The 19,410-nt window shown below is 37.1% G+C and overlaps 3 protein-coding genes across 7 annotated transcripts in view; 1 reads left to right on the top strand and 2 right to left on the bottom strand.

Moving 5' to 3' along the window:
• The window catches only part of LOC107656313 (carbohydrate sulfotransferase 11-like), a 44,706-nt gene extending 39,562 nt beyond the window's left edge, over window positions 1–5,144 (bottom strand). The window contains exon 1 of one of the 2 annotated variants that reach the window (XM_016444088.1): window positions 4,910–5,144. In XM_016444088.1, coding sequence (XP_016299574.1) covers window positions 4,910–5,027 — 118 coding nt within the window. In that variant the 5' untranslated portion in view covers window positions 5,028–5,144. The remainder of the gene's footprint in view (window positions 1–4,909) is intronic. The other variant, XM_016444089.1, reaches the window with a different exon arrangement.
• Window positions 5,145–8,062: 2,918 nt separating this feature from the next.
• On the top strand, window positions 8,063–10,743 carry LOC107656315 (nuclear transcription factor Y subunit beta-like). Of its 4 annotated transcripts, none has more exons than XM_016444091.1 (7): window positions 8,063–8,155; window positions 8,905–8,998; window positions 9,110–9,243; window positions 9,424–9,621; window positions 9,733–9,811; window positions 10,055–10,134; window positions 10,287–10,743. In XM_016444091.1, exons 2-7 carry the CDS (start codon window positions 8,905–8,907, stop codon window positions 10,317–10,319), a joined length of 618 nt encoding a protein of 205 aa, XP_016299577.1. In that variant the 5' UTR covers window positions 8,063–8,155; the 3' UTR covers window positions 10,320–10,743. The 4 variants fall into 4 exon arrangements, with proteins under 4 accessions (XP_016299577.1, XP_016299576.1, XP_016299579.1 ...); XM_016444090.1 differs by having other exon boundaries at window positions 8,139–8,195; XM_016444093.1 differs by lacking the exon at window positions 8,063–8,155 and adding an exon at window positions 8,160–8,238.
• Window positions 10,744–11,437: 694 nt separating this feature from the next.
• On the bottom strand, window positions 11,438–18,953 carry LOC107656316 (host cell factor 2-like). The gene is made up of 15 exons (XM_016444094.1): window positions 18,721–18,953; window positions 18,251–18,399; window positions 18,005–18,165; window positions 17,708–17,916; window positions 17,533–17,617; window positions 15,878–15,984; window positions 15,550–15,777; window positions 15,260–15,463; window positions 15,090–15,145; window positions 14,945–15,005; window positions 13,688–13,731; window positions 13,481–13,612; window positions 13,201–13,386; window positions 12,836–13,127; window positions 11,438–12,010 (listed from the first exon to the last, which is right to left on the bottom strand). The coding sequence occupies exons 1-15, from the start codon at window positions 18,878–18,880 to the stop codon at window positions 11,937–11,939; spliced, it is 2,148 nt and encodes a 715-aa protein (XP_016299580.1). The 5' UTR covers window positions 18,881–18,953; the 3' UTR covers window positions 11,438–11,936.
• Between the last annotated feature and the right edge of the window lie 457 nt (window positions 18,954–19,410).

Below are 19,410 nucleotides of genomic sequence, written 5' to 3'. Positions count from 1 at the left end.
TCTGTCTCTGTCTTATAAAAAAATGTATATGTGTGTGTGTGTGTGTGTGTGTGTGTGTGTGTAACATTAATATATATTAATATATATATATATATATATATATAATTTTTTACAGTTATAATTTATTATTTGTAATACATAAACATTATGACAGCATATCATATGATTAAACTATTAAAATGTATTCTGAAATGTTAATACTCCAGCTGTACCAGTGTCCACATCTCTCTGGGACCAGCTTGAGCATGTGGGTGTGTGCAAATTGATGGCAAGAGCTTGAAAAACAACGGGACCACCAAGATCACACAAACAGGATATCCTACATATGCACTCTCAAAAAAAGGACACAAAAAAAACAACAACAGTGAGCTCAGAACTGGCAGGCAAACACTTGCTCAACAGCAAACAGAGAGTGTGATTTGAGCTTTGGTATGTCATTTGTTTTCACGTTGGCGTGACCTTTATCATTCATAAACATCAAATGCCAGTCCTCAACAGACTCGGAAGATGAAGAAGAAAGACAGCCATATACATCAGGGAAAGTCAGTCACACAAATACAGAAAGACAGCCTTATCTAAGCTCTCAGGAAGAACCGGGATTCTTTGGTCTGCTGGTCTGGGTCCTCGTCCTGGCCCTGAGCAACCAACCCTTAAGGAATGTTGAGCTCCCTGCAGACACTCCTTATCTCTTATCTCAATTCATTTTTGTTCCTTTCCACCCCATATTTCCTTCTATCTCTCCAGTCCTGCCCAGAGGAAAACTGTATCACTCTGAAGTTGCTTTTATCAACAGTTCTTCGTTATTAACTTTTATAACTTTTTCTCAGATGTTTCTTCTAAAATTCCTAATTATTAAAATAGCAAAATATTAAATATCGAGAATTAAAAATAGAGACAACTGAGCTATAAAAAGCAGATAGCATAGCTCAGATAACTTTAACATACAGAAATGTGATAAGAAATATTGAAATCTATGGCTTTTGATTTTGTACATTGACATATCATTGCACAGACCTCTTTTGAAAAATATCTGAGATATTAAACAAATATTCCAGGTTCAAATGTTGATTACCATAGGAAATACTTTCCCCTCAGTTTCTTTAAAAGAGGTTACAGTCCAATTTTTGGAGAAATATGAAGCTGATTTATTCACAATTAAATCATGTTAGCATGCATGTTGTATGTTCTCATGACTGTGCTATTGAAATAGAAAGTATTTAGTTGTTTACAAGTTGGAACCAATCACTGTAACCCAGATTCTTTCTCATTCTCGGATCATCATAAACACACTGAAGCATTACATCAGCCTACCATTCAACTGCTCAGGTCCACTTGAGGCGCTTTCCAGTGTGAGTGTGTGTCTCGTGCTGTGCCAGTGTGTTCTCAGGGTATGTTTGTAGGCTAGAGTGCATAATCAGGTCACACGCGGGGGGAGGAAAGGAGAAAAGAGCAAGGGCATGTGGCCATAGACACACACACACACAAAAACGGAAGAGGAAACTGAAACACCTGTCAAGCCAAAGTTGAGCATAAGGGAGACTGTTGTATTAGACATTGTTCATAAGCATGTGGGATGCACAGATGCGTTTAGAAACAGCTGCTCGTACGACCATGCAAAAAATGCCCGTACGTCACAACAGACCATGGGATGCCACTGCACCCCAGCGATGCTTTGAAAAAAAGGAATAGACCACCCAAAAATTTAAATTTGCTCAAAATTGACATGAGTAGGTAAATGTACATGAGTTTGTTTCTTCATTGGAACAGATTTGGAGATTTGATTTAGCATTACATCACTTGCTCATCAATGGATCCTCTGCAGTGAATGGATGCCGTCAGAATGAGAATCCAAACAGCTGATAAAAACATCACAATAATCCACAAGTAATTCACACAAATCCAGTCCATCACTTAAAGTATTTTGAAGAAAAAAGATGCGTGTTTGAAAGAAACAAATCCATCCTTGTTTTAACCTTAAACTGTTGTTTCTTGCCAAAATACCAGTCCATAATCCATATTAATGCTTCCTCTGGTGAAAATTCCCTGTTGTTGATGTTTTGGACTGTCTTCGCTTGTAAACAGTCTTTGATCTGTACATATTTATCTCCTGATTCATATACACAACTTTTTCACTGGAAAAAGCAATATAATGGATAGAAGACTCATATTTTAACCAGAAGCAAAAATAAAAGATTTCTTAATAATGAAATTTGTGCCGATTTCTTTTGGATTATTGTGATGTTTTTATCAGCTGTTTGGACTCTCATTCTGACGGCACCCATTCACTGCAGAAGATCCAATGGTGAGCATGTAATGTAACGCTGAATTTCTCCAAATCTGTTCCGATGAAGAAACAAACTCCTACATGTTGGATGGCCTGAGGGTGAGTACATTTTCATTTTTCGTTTGAACTATTCCTTTAAATCAATAAAACACAAGAAGCCATGCGTCATAATGTGCACTTCTGATCTTCTGTAAAACATCAAGTGCAGATCTGGAGACCACATCTGGATGAGTGTGCATGAACTCATAAGTTCCTCTGTCTTGTTTCAGCATCCCCTTTGAGTGAGACGATGATGACATGGGCATTCCAGCGGACTGCTGATAACCTTCACATGCCAGTGATGCTGATGACTCACCGTAAACACACTGAAGCATTACATCAGCCTACCATTCAACTGCTCAGGTCCACTTGAGGCGCTTTCCAGTGTGAGTGTGTGTCTCGTGCTGTGCCAGTGTGTTCTCAGGGTATGTTTGTAGGCTAGAGTGCATAATCAGGTCACACGCGGGGGGAGGAAAGGAGAAAAGAGCAAGGGCATGTGGCCATAGACACACACACACACAAAAACGGAAGAGGAAACTGAAACACCTGTCAAGCCAAAGTTGAGCATAAGGGAGACTGTTGTATTAGACATTGTTCATAAGCATGTGGGATGCACAGATGCGTTTAGAAACAGCTGCTCGTACGACCATGCAAAAAATGCCCGTACGTCACAACAGACCATGGGATGCCACTGCACCCCAGCGATGCTTTGAAAAAAAGGAATAGACCACCCAAAAATTTAAATTTGCTCAAAATTGACATGAGTAGGTAAATGTACATGAGTTTGTTTCTTCATTGGAACAGATTTGGAGATTTGATTTAGCATTACATCACTTGCTCATCAATGGATCCTCTGCAGTGAATGGATGCCGTCAGAATGAGAATCCAAACAGCTGATAAAAACATCACAATAATCCACAAGTAATTCACACAAATCCAGTCCATCACTTAAAGTATTTTGAAGAAAAAAGATGCGTGTTTGAAAGAAACAAATCCATCCTTGTTTTAACCTTAAACTGTTGTTTCTTGCCAAAATACCAGTCCATAATCCATATTAATGCTTCCTCTGGTGAAAATTCCCTGTTGTTGATGTTTTGGACTGTCTTCGCTTGTAAACAGTCTTTGATCTGTACATATTTATCTCCTGATTCATATACACAACTTTTTCACTGGAAAAAGCAATATAATGGATAGAAGACTCATATTTTAACCAGAAGCAAAAATAAAAGATTTCTTAATAATGAAATTTGTGCCGATTTCTTTTGGATTATTGTGATGTTTTTATCAGCTGTTTGGACTCTCATTCTGACGGCACCCATTCACTGCAGAAGATCCAATGGTGAGCATGTAATGTAACGCTGAATTTCTCCAAATCTGTTCCGATGAAGAAACAAACTCCTACATGTTGGATGGCCTGAGGGTGAGTACATTTTCATTTTTCGTTTGAACTATTCCTTTAAATCAATAAAACACAAGAAGCCATGCGTCATAATGTGCACTTCTGATCTTCTGTAAAACATCAAGTGCAGATCTGGAGACCACATCTGGATGAGTGTGCATGAACTCATAAGTTCCTCTGTCTTGTTTCAGCATCCCCTTTGAGTGAGACGATGATGACATGGGCATTCCAGCGGACTGCTGATAACCTTCACATGCCAGTGATGCTGATGACTCACCGTTCCCAGAGACACATTCCCCCCCCCCCAAAACAGATGACATGCTACATGCTCTGGTCAAGATGAACCAAACTGGTGAGCATGACAATGGAAAAGTCTAACAGACAGGCGTCATTATACATCCTACATCATCCATCAATACAATTTCCAGATGTGTTCTATGCACAACGTGTGTGGAGTTCCAGTTTAGATAGATAGATAGATAGATAGATAGATAGATAGATAGATAGAACTTTTAAATTGTTCTTTGAAAAAGCCTAAATAAGTAGAATACAATTTCCAGATGTTTTCTATGCACACCGTATGTGGAGTTCCAGTGGGTTTAGACTAGACAGATTGACTGACTGATTGTCTCATGAAGGAAATTGCTCAACCAGTAAAGCACAATCTACACAATACAAGAATGTTGCACTATATTCAGAGATATTTTCCTCGGTTATTGAATTACATATGTTCGTCCACTTTACTTAATATTCAATTTCACGGCAATAAAAGTGACTGTTATGAACAGAAGCAGCAAGGCGAATGTATGTCAACTGTGTGTCAGTATTGATGTATGAATGTTTGTACAGCGTGTAAGCTCTTTGAATCAGTACAGTGACTCTACTGTATACCGGCCACCGGAGACAATGAGCGTCCCTCCACAACACTAAACAACGGACCCGGGCTCTACCCATTGTGTTTCATATAAGTAAAAGATTACAAATACATAAACAGGCTACAGACAGCTGGAGCTTTGATGCGAGTCAGTACATCATTCACTCGCTGCTGCTGATCGATATGCGCTCCTTCAAACAGCTCATTGGTTATTAATGACATTCTTCCACACTAAATCACCATGTCACGGGCTACAAAAGAGCATCTTAAATCGATTAAAAGCCTTTATGATGAAACCGTGACGAAGTCCTACCTGGTTGGAACATACTTTGGAAATAGAAGATGACCAGAATAAAAGATCCTAAACAAGTGGCCAGCACCATCCGGCAGATCCTACTCATCCTCATGAGGTCCAGTAACATCTGTTTCATGGCTGGGCACGGAGAGACGGAGGGACGGAGGGAGGCTGCCGAGCCCCGTACAGCGGGTCTATGTTTGATGCTGATGCTCTCGCTGCTGCCGCCTGCGTCCGTGTCTCAAAGATCTCAGCGCAGCTCCCTGGAGTGCACTACCTTCCTCCGCACACTAGACTACAGCGGCGAGCGAAACTCCGCCTCCTTTCGCCGCGCGGTGAATGAGCGCGCCCACACTGTAAACATGCTTTCATCCATATCTTATAACAGCAACTATGTTTCCATTTGACTTGCCCCAATACTTTCTTCGCATTGCTATTCGCTTTTTACGAGTTTTCAAAGTCGCAATTATAATTTCTACATCTGCATTTGAATTCAAAGAGGTCAAAAAGTGCTTAAAGTTTCTTAAAAAAATAAATAAATCCAGCATTGCAATCTGAATTTTTAGTTAGTGGTTTGACATTTTTACAGTGCATACCCCTTATATCCATGACCCAGTGTCTCAAACCAAAGTCTGCCACTGAATTTGATGGTTATTGCATATGTGAAAAATTGTCAAATTTACCATATAGTAACCACAGTTAATTATTGTAGCTATTGTTCTTATTGTAAATCTGATTCAAACAACATGGGAAGGTTTGTTTGTTTGTTCATTTATTTATTTAATAAAATTGCATTTTAGCTGAAACATTATTATTATTATTATTATTAATTTATACATTGTATAAACTACATACATATAAATAGGCACTAATAATTAAGTTAATACATTGTATGTTATAGAAACAACATACACATATAAACAAAATATTAGCATTAATACTAATAAATTATATATTGTACTTTGCATATAATACATGCACATATATACATAAATAAAATAAGTATAATAAGAAAAGAAGTAGCTTTCAGTTATTTATTTGTTTGTTTATTTTTTCATACATTTATTCATTTAATAAAATTGCATTTCAGCTGAAAATATTATTATTATTATTATTATTATTATAACTAATAATAAATACAAAATAAACAAAATATACATAAAATAAAATTGTAATAAAACTAGAAAAAAATAAACAGATTTTTTTTTTAAATCCTTAAGTTAAACCTCATCAAGTCAAAAGGCATAGTAAATACATGAATACATGTATAATTTATTATGTGTTATAAACCAAGTCATTTGGTTTCTCTTATAGATGATGAACTGCTGCTGTGCAGTAACCTACTGAAATCATTGTGCTCATTCATCATGTATTTACAAGAGCAAGTTCATCAGAGCATGGACTACTGGCCTAAAAATCCCAATCTACATTATGACTGTGGTCAGGTTGGTGGAAAATATTTGAGTATGTGCTGGTAAATAATGCAGAAGCTGGAAAGACCAGAAAAAACAACAACTAACTAGACCATTAAATATATGCCACCAAGGGTTATTAATGTAATTTAAAATCAGTTTTATTCCAGACGAAAAGCCATAAATCAACACACTGTTTAGATAAATAAATTGGAAGCCTTTAAATATAGAAAGCGAACTGAGTTTCAACCTGCTATACACCAGTTTGCTTATCCAGCTTTAGGCAAACAGTGTTCAGCCGATGTCCCCCTGTGGTGAAGTGTGCATTTACAACACAAAGCCAATCACAAGACTTAGAGAAGGAACTAATCAATGGTAAAAACTGAAAGTCAAAAAGAATGTTAATTACACATTAACGAGATTATCACAGGCAGAAATGTCTCTACATAATCTTCAAAGTTTCTTGGGTGAGTGCTGAAGAGTTTGTAGCAATTCAAAATTGAAAATTAAGTCTTCATTTATATGGATATAAACTGCCACAACATTTCCTCCTCAATAAGCAGTCGCTAATATAATTATGCATTCACGGTCCACAGCATTCAGTGCTGAGTGAAGCAGAAACGTTTAAAATTCATGAGTGATTTTGCATTGGACCTGCTGATTAGAGGCACTTTCTGAGGTGTCCATTCCCAAGAGGAAGCGCTCAGGGAATTAGGCCAGAATTACAAGGTCATGGTGTTGATGTCCTCTGAGTCCCTGTGAGCAGAAGAGAAGAGAGTTTTTACTGTACAGCGAGAAATTACAGCATAAAAAGTATGCTGGGAAACTCCTGGTAAATGCAGTTATTTGTGGTCAGCCTGTGACTGTAAGTGTAGCTTTGGTGCCAGTTTAGATTCAAAATATGCAGCCAGGATGGGGTGAAATGGTGTTATATTTTTATTTGACTGTAAGCAATTAGTTAAAGCCATTACTGTGCACTAATGGCTGTGATTAACCTGCTACTCTTAGGAAAGATCTGCTTCTTTGTACAAGCATCTGGTAAAATATTCTTACAAGAATGTATCACAAGCAGTCAGAAGTTGGTAAAAATAAAAATTATATTATTTACTTTAACTTTAATTTGATAGGTCCGAACTACGCACATATATTTAGCTTCAAAAAACTTTCAAAAATGATTAAAGAGACAAAACCATATCTTCCAACCACATTCAAAGAGAAGCAGAGCATTTAGTTACTTTTTCACTCGCTTGACTGTGCAACATTGCCATCACTTTGAGCATATGGCACTTTTAAAGTAATGAAGCATCGCCTATAGGTGCATTATTCACTCATTAAGAAAAAAAGTAAAAAAAATATGAAGCAAATAATCCAGAAAAATGAAAGGTTTCACAGTTGGTGGTGATAAACAGACTGCATTTTAATTTGAAATTCACCTCATTCAGTTCTTTTGTCAAATTGAGCTCTAGCTCCATTTACCAGAGACATGAAAACAGGAAGGAAAGGGAAATTAGAGGGATGTGTGTATAGGATTTCCACCTATTTCCATAAAATTAATTTATATGATAATTACCCACATAGTAATGAGTATGGGTCTAATCATGTCATCAAACCAAATGAAGGGAACATGATGAAAAAACAACGTTTTAATGATTAAGGTCAATAAAATCGATTTGCTAGACAAAAGGAACATAGACATGTCGATAAACGCAACCTCTTCTGTAGCTTTAATTCACAATCTCATTTCAAGCGCGCCCCCTGGTGACCGATATCCGCGCGTGCACAAGCGCGGGCACAGACGGTCTCGCGCAGTCCCGTTTCCGTCCAATCAAGTCGCAGCGCGAGCGCGAGTCAGGTTTGTATTTGTGGCTCCGGTCGAATGATCCGCTTCAGCGGTAATTCTCGTGTTTAACGGATAGAAAAGGCCGATACCGACAGGTTTTTACGGGTTTTACCAGGCCGAAGCAGCCGTTAAATGCAGGAAGTCTTAAAATAATGAATGTTTGAGGATGGGTAAGGGATAATTTGAGTGTAGAGATGGAGGCCCCGAAGCCTCATTTAACCACATTTAATCAACAACAAGTTTAATTAAAAAGAAGACAGTTCATTTCTGGTTAAAGTATCCAAATTGTTCATAAATAAGCTATTTTCTTATGTTAAATGCGTGTAATTTGTAAGCGTGAGCGGTTACGATGCTAACCTGCTAGCTGACTATAAAACAAAGGCTGCCAGAAAGACGTACAAATCATTATATGACCAATTATTAACTCTATTAATAACATATCCAGAGCCACGTACATGTTTTTGCGTATTTATTTTATTATTTAAGTTATATTTTGTAAATACATGTTTGACGAATTACTTTCTGTTCCTCATTTGTAAGTGTACTTTTTGTTTCTCGTTGGATAAAAGCGTCTGCTAAATGTGTAAATGTTTTATAAATATTATATATATGGTTATTATTTAATACGGGTTTTCAGTATTATTTTTAATACTTTTTGGAGAGTGTTTTTTTGGTTGTCTTGTATCATGTGTGTATATTTTTGCTCATTATAAAGCTGTAATTGGAATAAATACCTTAACCCTCATTGTTTATGTTTTCAGATGGACGGAGACAGCAGCACCACAGATACCACTCAGTTAGGAATAACTGGAGAGTATATGACCGGAGGGACATATGTCTTACAGACCCAGGATGGTATGGACATGATGTCACCATAAATAATTAATCTTTGTTAGAGATAATGAAGAACATGATTATTATGAGGTAAGTTTGATTGTCCATTGTCATGTTTTTTCTCTTGTGCAGATGATGGGGATGAAAGTTTCAATGACCATGAAGATGGCAATGGCAGCAAAGACTATTTTCGAGAACAGGACATCTACCTTCCCATCGCAAATGTCGCCCGCATCATGAAGAATGCCATCCCACAGACTGGAAAGGTAATATCAGGGAATTTTAAAATTGTTTCCAGGTATGGAGACCTTGTAATAATAAAAAAAACTGTTTTCAAAATATTTTATTAGCTAGAAATTGTTCTTTTTTAGTGCAGTCTATATAAGATCCTAATCTTATGTATAAGTAACCTTGATCGCTTCTGTCATCTCTCTTTTCAATCACAGATAGCAAAGGATGCAAAAGAGTGTGTTCAGGAGTGTGTGAGCGAGTTCATCAGCTTCATCACATCTGAGGCCAGTGAGAGATGCCATCAAGAGAAGCGCAAGACCATAAACGGAGAGGACATCCTGTTTGCTATGTCCACTCTGGGTTTTGACATGTACGTGGAGCCGCTTAAACTCTACCTGCAGAAGTTCAGAGAGGTATTGCTCACTCACTCACTCACATGTGATATTCTGCATGTGTCATCATGAATATCATTTTTAGAGCACAAATTTTGGTCAGAAGTGAAGTAACATATTCATGTTTCCAAGGCAATGAAGGGTGAGAAAGGAATCAATCCGGTTGCAGTCAGTGAAGGCCTTGGAGAAGAGCTTACAGATGACAGTTTCAGTAAGTGCAAACTCTTTCATGCATAAAGCTTTTATATTCTTCTTTTTTTTCACTTGTTTCATGCATGCCTATTTTCCTTCAGAGTTGACATAAGAGATTTATCTAAACTCTTTAGCAAGTGCCTTGTTCAGAAAATGTTATGCAGTTGAAACATATGGCACTATTCTCTTGCTTATTTACAGCTATTAGTGTTTTAAAAGGTTTCCATAGTGAATTAATTTTGTGTTTTACTTTAACTCACAGCTGGTCAGTTGCCTGCAGGACTGATCACTGCAGATGGCCAGCAACAGAACGTGATGGTATACACCACTTCGTACCAGCAGGTTAGTATGTAAACCAACCCATGTTAACCTACAGATATATGACTGAAAATGCTTGATGTTTGATTAAAAAAAATCTGACACTGAACCCTTTTCTGTAGTAAATTTTAGTTATGCTCAGTGTTTAAACAGTCTCTCTTTTTCTGCTCCTTTAGATCCCTGGTGTGCAACAGATACAATTCTCATGACTGAAGACCGGTGTGACTATATCTAGTAGCCTGTCCAGTGTCCGGACACTTATCTCTTGCCTTGCAAAGTTTTCAGGTCAGTGCTGGAAGACCAAGAGATGCCTGGTTACCAGAGAATGAACAAAAGTGCCTGTTGCCTGATTTGATCTAAAGTGATGTCATGTAATTCATTCAGTATTATATTTAGGCCAGTTTGTTTTGATTGGTCTGCTTGGTACAGGCCGCACCAAATTATGACTTTTTTGGGGGGTTTCTTGTATTTAATCATTTTTAAAGTTTGGGATGGGGCAGTGGGAAGACAGAAAGTCCATATTGACAATTTACATTCCCAGAATTAAGGGAATTCTCATTTGATATGACATTTGATTTTAATTAACCTATTGAACTGACATTATGCTGATTCTTTGAATAAAAAAGTGATCTGGCTTTGTTTGAATGTTGTTTAAAGTATGTCTTAAAAAAGAAACTGATAAAAATGGTCAAGATCAAAATTAATTTGAACAAATGTATACCTTGCCATAACAGTGGTTTCCAACTGAATTTTATTGCAATACATTTTAGTATACACAAGAAGACCATTATGGGAGTGAACGCCAAAAATGCTCTATATTTGACCAAAATGTTGTGGGAAAAATGTAAAAAAAACTAAGTGGTCGCAAAAAGAAATTCAAAGATTATTTTATGATCAAGAAAGGGTTGTGGTGCATCACATCCCCGACGGATCAATGTTTTTAAGAGCTCTGTTTGAAATAGTACAATCTGTGTCATTAGTACTCTTTGTAGTTCTCTAGGTTAGTGGCATGCTAATGGAACATAATACAGATATAATCTCTTATGTACAACTGCATAAGCAATTCTACAAATGGGATATTAAAAATCCCCCAGTAGACAGATTATAGTAATTGTGCAGGGTTAATGTTAAAATAGATGTATTATTATGTTTAATAAATTCAGCTTTTATAGCACAATGTAGAATTAATGTTTTTGTAATGGTAACAAAACTAAAAAAAGTTTCCAGTTAAAAGTCTGTTAAGAGTAAGAACTGGATGGCTTTTCGGAAAAAAAAAAACAGCTCAATCAAATGATAAAAAAACAAATGAAGGGAGCTCTGGTGGAGCTGTTTGTTCAAACTACTGGCAATTATGCAGTTCCTAAAAATACAGGAGCCTATTTTAAGAAAGGTACATTCAGTTTAAGATATGGGGAAGTAGCTCATTTTCCACTAAGGCATGAATGAATTTTGCTTACAAAAACCATAGTAGGGATTTGGAGATATTAAAAAAAAAGTGTTGTCTGTGGCTATAACAGTCCATAATAAAAATAGATTTATGAACTCAATATAAAAAGTGTTAAAGTAAAATGTACATTTTTACAGTGATGATGAACAATTTGACTGATACTGATAAACCTAAAGCTTACTGTATAAACCATACCATGACATTAAAAGGCAATCAAGTTCCAGAAAAACACAGTGGACTGGGACAATCCTATACACAGAGGAGTTAAATTAAAATGGCAAAAGGCTTTGTGGAATAATAGAGAGAGTGAAATGCAGTCCTGAAGTATTAGAGCTTTGGCAGTCAGTGCAGCAGCTGGCCGACCGTCAGGGGTGAGAGTTCATCTGCAGGTGGTGTCAGGCTCTGCTGCTGGAGGACTGGAGTCTGCCTGCGTCACTGATGATTTCAGCTTACCTGTAGGACGACACGTTCAGCTGTTAGGACTGGACTGTATGTTGCACTTGAGATTATATTGTAGTGTACACTACTGTTCAGACATTTGGGAAATTAAAGGAATTAACGAAACAAGTTATTTTATTTGGCATGAAATTGATCAAAAGTGACAGTAAAGACATTTATAATGTTACGAAAGATTTATATTTTTAAATATACTGTTCTTTTGAACTTTCTATTCATCAAATAAACCTGAAAAAAAAAGATTCATGGATTCCACAAAAATATTAATCGGCACAACTGTTTTCAATATTGATGATAAGAACTTATTCTTGAGCAGCAAATCAGCATATTAGAATGGTTTCTGAAGGATCATGTGATACTGAAGACTGGAGTAATGATGCTGAAAATTCAGCTTTGCCATCACAAGAATAAATTACATTTTAAAATATATTAAAACAGCTATTTAAAAGTATAATAATATTTCACAATATTGTTTTTGCTGTATTTTTGGTCAAATACTTGGCCAGTAAACATCAACAGCATGAACAATGCCATAATAAAGGTAAGCTGGCTCTTAAATATTTCTTTAATTGAAATTATGATTGGTTTGTGTAGAGTTTAAATGCCATAATTGCTGTTTTTCTACAAGCAACTCTTCTTAAAGACCCATGAAACGGAATTCACTTTGCATATGTTTCATGGCTTTGACACAAAAACCAAAGGCTATTTGAATATGAGACCCTCCCCAACTTCCTGTTCAATAGGACATACATCAACACAAGGAAAAATTAGGATTTGATGAGGATACACTCATGAGTCAAAGCTTTAGAAGTTCTTGCACACCTTGCAGCCAGCGGATCTGAGTGGCCGGACCGTAGCCCTGCTCATTCTTGGCAGCGATTCGGAAGACGACGGCAGGCCGTGCAGAGCAGTCGATGTGTGCGTTGCTCAGCTGGCTTTCGCTCACTGTGCATGAGGTCTTGGTACCGCAGTAAATTCGGATGAAGGCCAGCTCGCCAGGTCGCTCCACGCTGTTCCCTCGACTTTTCCTCACTGCCAAGTACATGGAATACTCCGTGACCTTACCGGACGGAGAGGTGGGAGGCTCCCAGGTGATATGCACTGAATCTTTATCCTGAAATCATGACATAGCATCTAAACGTGTTTGTTTGCAAAATGTTTATCATCACTGAGAAGAATGATTGTACCTTGGTGATTTTTACAGCAGATGGGGCTCCAGGAAATCCAGGCTGGCAGGTTTTAAACTCGCTGATGGGACTGAAGTCACCCAGGCCACGGCTGTTCAGTCCGGCCACCCTGAATTTATATGTGACTCCTGAGGCCAACTCCTGCTTCTCATGATCCTTAAAACAATGAGGACCCGGCAACTTCCACTGTCGGACAGAAGCGGTGACGTAAAACACACCGACACAACTGGAAACCGTTACAATTAGTTGTGGTAGTACCAAACCAGAACCACAGACAAACCTCACTGTCAGATGAGTTTTGACAAGACAGGGTCGATGCCATGTCACCATCCTCAGAAGGCAGGAAGTAGTGTGTAACCTCACAATATAGTGTTTTAAACACACCTACATCAAACCACACAGAGTCCTTGGACTGTAAGGGCACAGGGCGTAAATGTGTCAGTGTGTTTTAGGCACTTTATACTTATATACACTTTAGTACAGAAACACACTGTAACACCTTTTGGAATGGTATTGGAGAGATGTCCCGTTCTGTGAATGAGAACATAAACAGTAAGAGTGAAAAACCACAGTAAAATCTGGCCAAAACAGGTCCATTGTCCACAGTAAGTGTGTGCTTATACCTTTCTGGCATGTACTATTCAGCTTACCAGCCTTATTCACATCTGATGGCATCGCGGAAACACCTTCTTGATCTTTGATTATGCACATTAAAAATACATCTTCAGGTATAAGACTATGAGACTAAACCATTGTCTAACATAGAAAGTTCAAAAGTGAGAATACAAGAGTGGAAATAAACATGTATATTAAACTAGATATCAGAAGCAGTGTTTGCTTTTCTACCATTGTTACCTTTTGGTGGGACATCTGCCCTGTCCTCACCTGGTTCTTTTTTTGGCCTCAAAATGCTTTCCTGAAACGAGAAAGGCCCTGTGAGATTAAGAAAAAAATATATAAAAATTCATTTATAAATTCCACTAAAATGCAGAAATCTGACCTGCAATGAAGATTTTCTCTCTCCTCTAACTTTGACATCTGCACTTGCCTGGATGTCTAGACAGAAAATTAATATAAATAAAATAACATTTATTTAAATTATAAATAACATACACAGGGTTCTTACTCCTTTTCCCAGATTAAATTCAAGCACTATATATATATATATATATATATATATATATATATATAAAAATGTAGTTTTCAACAGCATATTTTTTAAGTGTAAAATGTTTATATATGTTTATATTATAGTTCTTGCAATTTCCACACCTCATTTATTGTATGTCAACCTTACCAGCTAGATACTATTAACTTGACACATTTAAATTGGATTAATTTGCAAAACAACTGTTCAAAACATCACCGAATACCAAATGTTTAAGTTGTAATACCGATTTGTACAGATTCCCCGTTCTGTGAATGAGAACATAAACAGTAAGAGTGAAAAACCACAGTAAAATCTGGCCAAAACAGGTCCATTGTCCACAGTAAGTGTGTGCTTATACCTTTCTGGCATGTACTATTCAGCTTACCAGCCTTATTCACATCTGATGGCATCGCGGAAACACCTTCTTGATCTTTGATTATGCACATTAAAAATACATCTTCAGGTATAAGACTAACTATGAGACTAAACCATTGTCTAACATAGAAAGTTCAAAAGTGAGAATACAAGAGTGGAAATAAACATGTATATTAAACTAGATATCAGAAGCAGTGTTTGCTTTTCTACCATTGTTACCTTTTGGTGGGACATCTGCCCTGTCCTCACCTGGTTCTTTTTTTGGCCTCAAAATGCTTTCCTGAAACGAGAAAGGCCCTGTGAGATTAAGAAAAAAATATATAAAAATTCATTTATAAATTCCACTAAAATGCAGAAATCTGACCTGCAATGAAGATTTTCTCTCTCCTCTAACTTTGACATCTGCACTTGCCTGGATGTCTAGACAGAAAATTAATATAAATAAAATAACATTTATTTAAATTATAAATAACATACACAGGGTTCTTACTCCTTTTCCCAGATTAAATTCAACAAATGTTTAAGTTGTAATACCGATTTGTACAGATTCTTTTCTGTCTCCAGTGTCTGGTGGTGGAGTTGGTGTGGACTGTGGTTCAAAGGAAGCGGACTGAGGAGATGTGATTGGCTGCAGCTGAAGCAAATAACATTCAGCTGCAGGTAGGGGCCGCCAGCCGACATGCAGCATATTAATTGTGGACTTCACAAGGAACACTGCACTAGGAGTGGAAGGCCTCTCTACACACGACAAATGACAACCTGTTGATTTCAAAGTTCAAATATAAAATTTGTTTATTTAATGACTGTCGTCCTTTATCACTCACCTGTTTCCAGGTACCACAGATCTTTACAGCACACCTGGTAGTTATTGTACTTTTTGTATCCATCTCGCCCACTCCATACATAAAGTCGAGTGCCGATGGCTACTGCGCAGTGTCCGGCTCGTGCTTTCGGCCAGTGTGTATTACCCTCTTCCTGTTCGACTAACTGTTCGCCTGAAGCCGATCCATGCTGGTGTTCTTCCGTTGTCAAGTCATGCCATGTCATTGTGTCTACAGTAAGCAAACCATACCAAGATAAAACACGGAATGTTATTAAAGCAATTTCTGAGATTATCTAGCTGCAGGAATGACGCAATATTTTTGATCATACCCAGGTTTAGCATGGAAAGAGAGTTGGTGCAGACCCACTTGACTCCATCTGCGGCAAGCGCGTCCTCTGCCTCTCCAACGGGAACCCAGCCTCCAAACACATATAACCTACAGCAAGAAGATGAGAAATTGTGGAAAAAATTAGGTAAAATAATATACAGAAGAACCATCCCTGAACATCTTGACTTTATTGAAAAGTGAAATTGAGAGAGGAAATGGACAATGGAGCTGTTCAGTCATGACGTCAAGAGGCTAATTCACCCCTAATGGATTTCAAATGGGTTTTCAGAATAGCAGTTTTGTTAACATTACATGAAGTGCCTCAGTCATTTCTCAAATGGGAATTTTGAAACCATTGTGACATGAAACTGCTAATTGCACTGCCCTGCATCATATTTGCTGAATGAAATCCAATACTTGTTTCTTACGAATCTTGTGGTGCTGATTTAAAAAAATAGTGTCTTTTTTTGCTATAGAATGTTACACATTCTCACAAAACATAATGTGGTTTTTATAGCATTTTTGCTTTCAACAACCATTTGAAAGGTGAAGAAGTCTTGTATTATCCCTTAATCAGCAGAAGAACTGCCACAAAGACTTGATTCCTATTTCAGGTCAGGTTACAATTATCTGTTCAATTCTCAGCCGATTTTCACATGTATAAATTATTCTAAAGACATATTTTATGCCTAATCCTGAGGCGACAGAATCCAAACAGTGACAGAAAATTATAGATTTTAATTTTATTAGGCATGAAAAGTGAAATTGAGAGAGGAAATGGACAATGGAGCTGTTCAGTCATGACGTCAAGAGGCTAATTCACCCCTAATGGATTTCAAATGGGTTTTCAGAATAGCAGTTTTGTTAACATTACATGAAGTGCCTCAGTCATTTCTCAAATGGGAATTTTGAAACCATTGTGACATGAAACTGCTAATTGCACTGCCCTGCATCATATTTGCTGAATGAAATCCAATACTTGTTTCTTACGAATCTTGTGGTGCTGATTTAAAAAAATAGTGTCTTTTTTTGCTATAGAATGTTACACATTCTCACAAAACATAATGTGGTTTTTATAGCATTTTTGCTTTCAACAACCATTTGAAAGGTGAAGAAGTCTTGTATTATCCCTTAATCAGCAGAAGAACTGCCACAAAGACTTGATTCCTATTTCAGGTCAGGTTACAATTATCTGTTCAATTCTCAGCCGATTTTCACATGTATAAATTATTCTAAAGACATTTTATGCCTAATCCTGAGGCGACAGAATCCAAAGTGACAGAAAATTATAGATTTTAATTTTATTAGGCATAGACTTTATGTAAAGTTATTTGACATTAAATGGAGTATTTGAACATATTTCTTTACTCCTTTGCAGATTGTAAGTTAAACTATACATTTTGAATATTTTTGTTGTTTAAACTTGATATTTGACTGCATTGAGTGCATTAAAGCTGATACATATAATATGAAAAAATCATTCTTGTTTTGTGAAAAAACTACATGATAGAAAGCTTTTATTGATATTTTTTAACTCTGCATCGTACAATTTTTTTTAAAGTTGCAAAGCTTTGTTATTTTTACTGTTTTTAGGACCACAAACTGAATAGCTCTCTACAGTAAATCTAATAAAAAAGAAACAGGCTGTAGCATTACTTGTTTCCAATCACATTGGAGGTGTGCAGGCTCCTCTGTAGTGGCAGTTGACCTCTGGTTGGAGGCAATGACCAAGTCATAGTCTCTGAAATAATTAAGACATCAGCTTAAACCAAATGAGCTACTATAAAATCATACAGCTTTATTATTTTTATCAATATGAACAAGGCCTTACCGAAGTCTAGTTGCCACAAATCATTCAGTCTGTGCCCACACATGCCCCCAAATATGTAGAGCTTTGGGGCACTTCCACCCTTAACACAGTACACCACAGAACTATGGGATTCCCTGGCTGACGGGCCTCCACCTTTGGTTTCAGGAATGTTCCAGCCTTTAACGCCAGACTGGACCTGCAACTCCAGCTCATAGAAGTCATCTAAATATCTGCATAAAAACACAAATGTGCATCATCCATGTGAGTATGTATGTGTTTTTGAATTTGACATGAATAAATGCATATGAATATGCACACCTTGGTACATTTCCATTTGGGTCTTCACTGTCATTGGCCATTCCACCAAAAAGATAACACTTATTAGCATGAAGAGTGAAGCTGTGGCCAATTCGTGGACATGGAGGTGATGCGTTCCTTGGTGGGTGAGCCTTCAGTTTCTTCCACAGCCATCGACTGGCCTGAAAGAACAGATAGAAATCAGGGCCCTCCTAAAGCTGTGTACTACAATCATAAACTATTAACTGAACTACATTAAGTGCTCACCTGCAGTTCATAGAGGCTGTTGGTATACTGGCCAAATTCAACCATCCCTCCAAACACCAGGATCCTTGTGCCTTCACAAACGAAGCCATGAGCGGCACAACCAGGTGGGATATCACCTCTCACTGCTGGCAGGAACCACTGCTTGGTCACTGAAATGTGTAGTTTATAACTTTCATTAATGCATTATTGTGTATATCAGCATTACATATGTATTAAAAATGTTTCATGGAATTTCTAACTATTTTAATGTACATAAGCCAGTCAGCATTAATGAATATGAAAACACTGATAGAGTTTAGTAGTACCTCTGACTATTTTAATGTATATTAACCAATGATTTGTTTCATTAATTCAGTGAATTAATTGCTGGGAACTACATGAATCTGATCTGAAGTCACGTCTCTGTGTGTTTTATAAACTATGCATCCACTCACTGTACTATATAGTATGTAGTATATTTAGTGCCCTACCCGAGTTATAAACATGCAGATTGGTCGCTATTCCCTCGTTTCCACCTCCAAACACAACCACCAGCTCTCGTATGGCCACGACCCGGTGCCCATGCCTCGCCCTCGGAACAGGTCCAGCGTAAGACCGCACTCTTTTCCATATGGGACCCTTATTAATCATAATATATTATCGTTTGATTTTGCACAATTGCAATGCAATAAAGGCGGACTACATGCAAACAGTTAGTAGCTCTTCCCCGTGCTTGAAAGCGTGGATGTGATTTGCTCAACGCTTATCACGTGACCAAAAGGCGGCGCACTTTCGACAAATCAGAGCCGTTTGTTGTTCTTAGGCTCCTCCCATTTTAACAAATACAGTAAATAAGCCTCGAGGACAGTAAGAGTAATTAAATTACATTAAAATAATACGACAGATGCATATAACGATAAAAACATTGTTTTTTTTATTGTGTACATGAGTACTGTAGGTTGCAAAAGAATTAAAATTAAAAAGAAATGCTACATTTATAATAATCTGCTAAAACGGATGTGTTATACATTTATCATTAAAATTATTTAATATAATATATATTTTAAAATGATAAAATATGTTTTTTTAAATGTAGCATAGACATTTAAAATATTCAATTGTTACATTTTAAATATTTAAATACAATATAGCCTATAGGTTATAGGATACTTTACAACATA

The sequence above is a fragment of the Sinocyclocheilus anshuiensis genome, unplaced genomic scaffold (genome assembly GCF_001515605.1).
Source record: "Sinocyclocheilus anshuiensis isolate Anshui unplaced genomic scaffold, SAMN03320099.WGS_v1.1 scaffold183, whole genome shotgun sequence".
Lineage (NCBI taxonomy): Eukaryota > Metazoa > Chordata > Actinopteri > Cypriniformes > Cyprinidae > Sinocyclocheilus > Sinocyclocheilus anshuiensis.
This window is presented reverse-complemented; position numbering and strand designations above follow the sequence as displayed.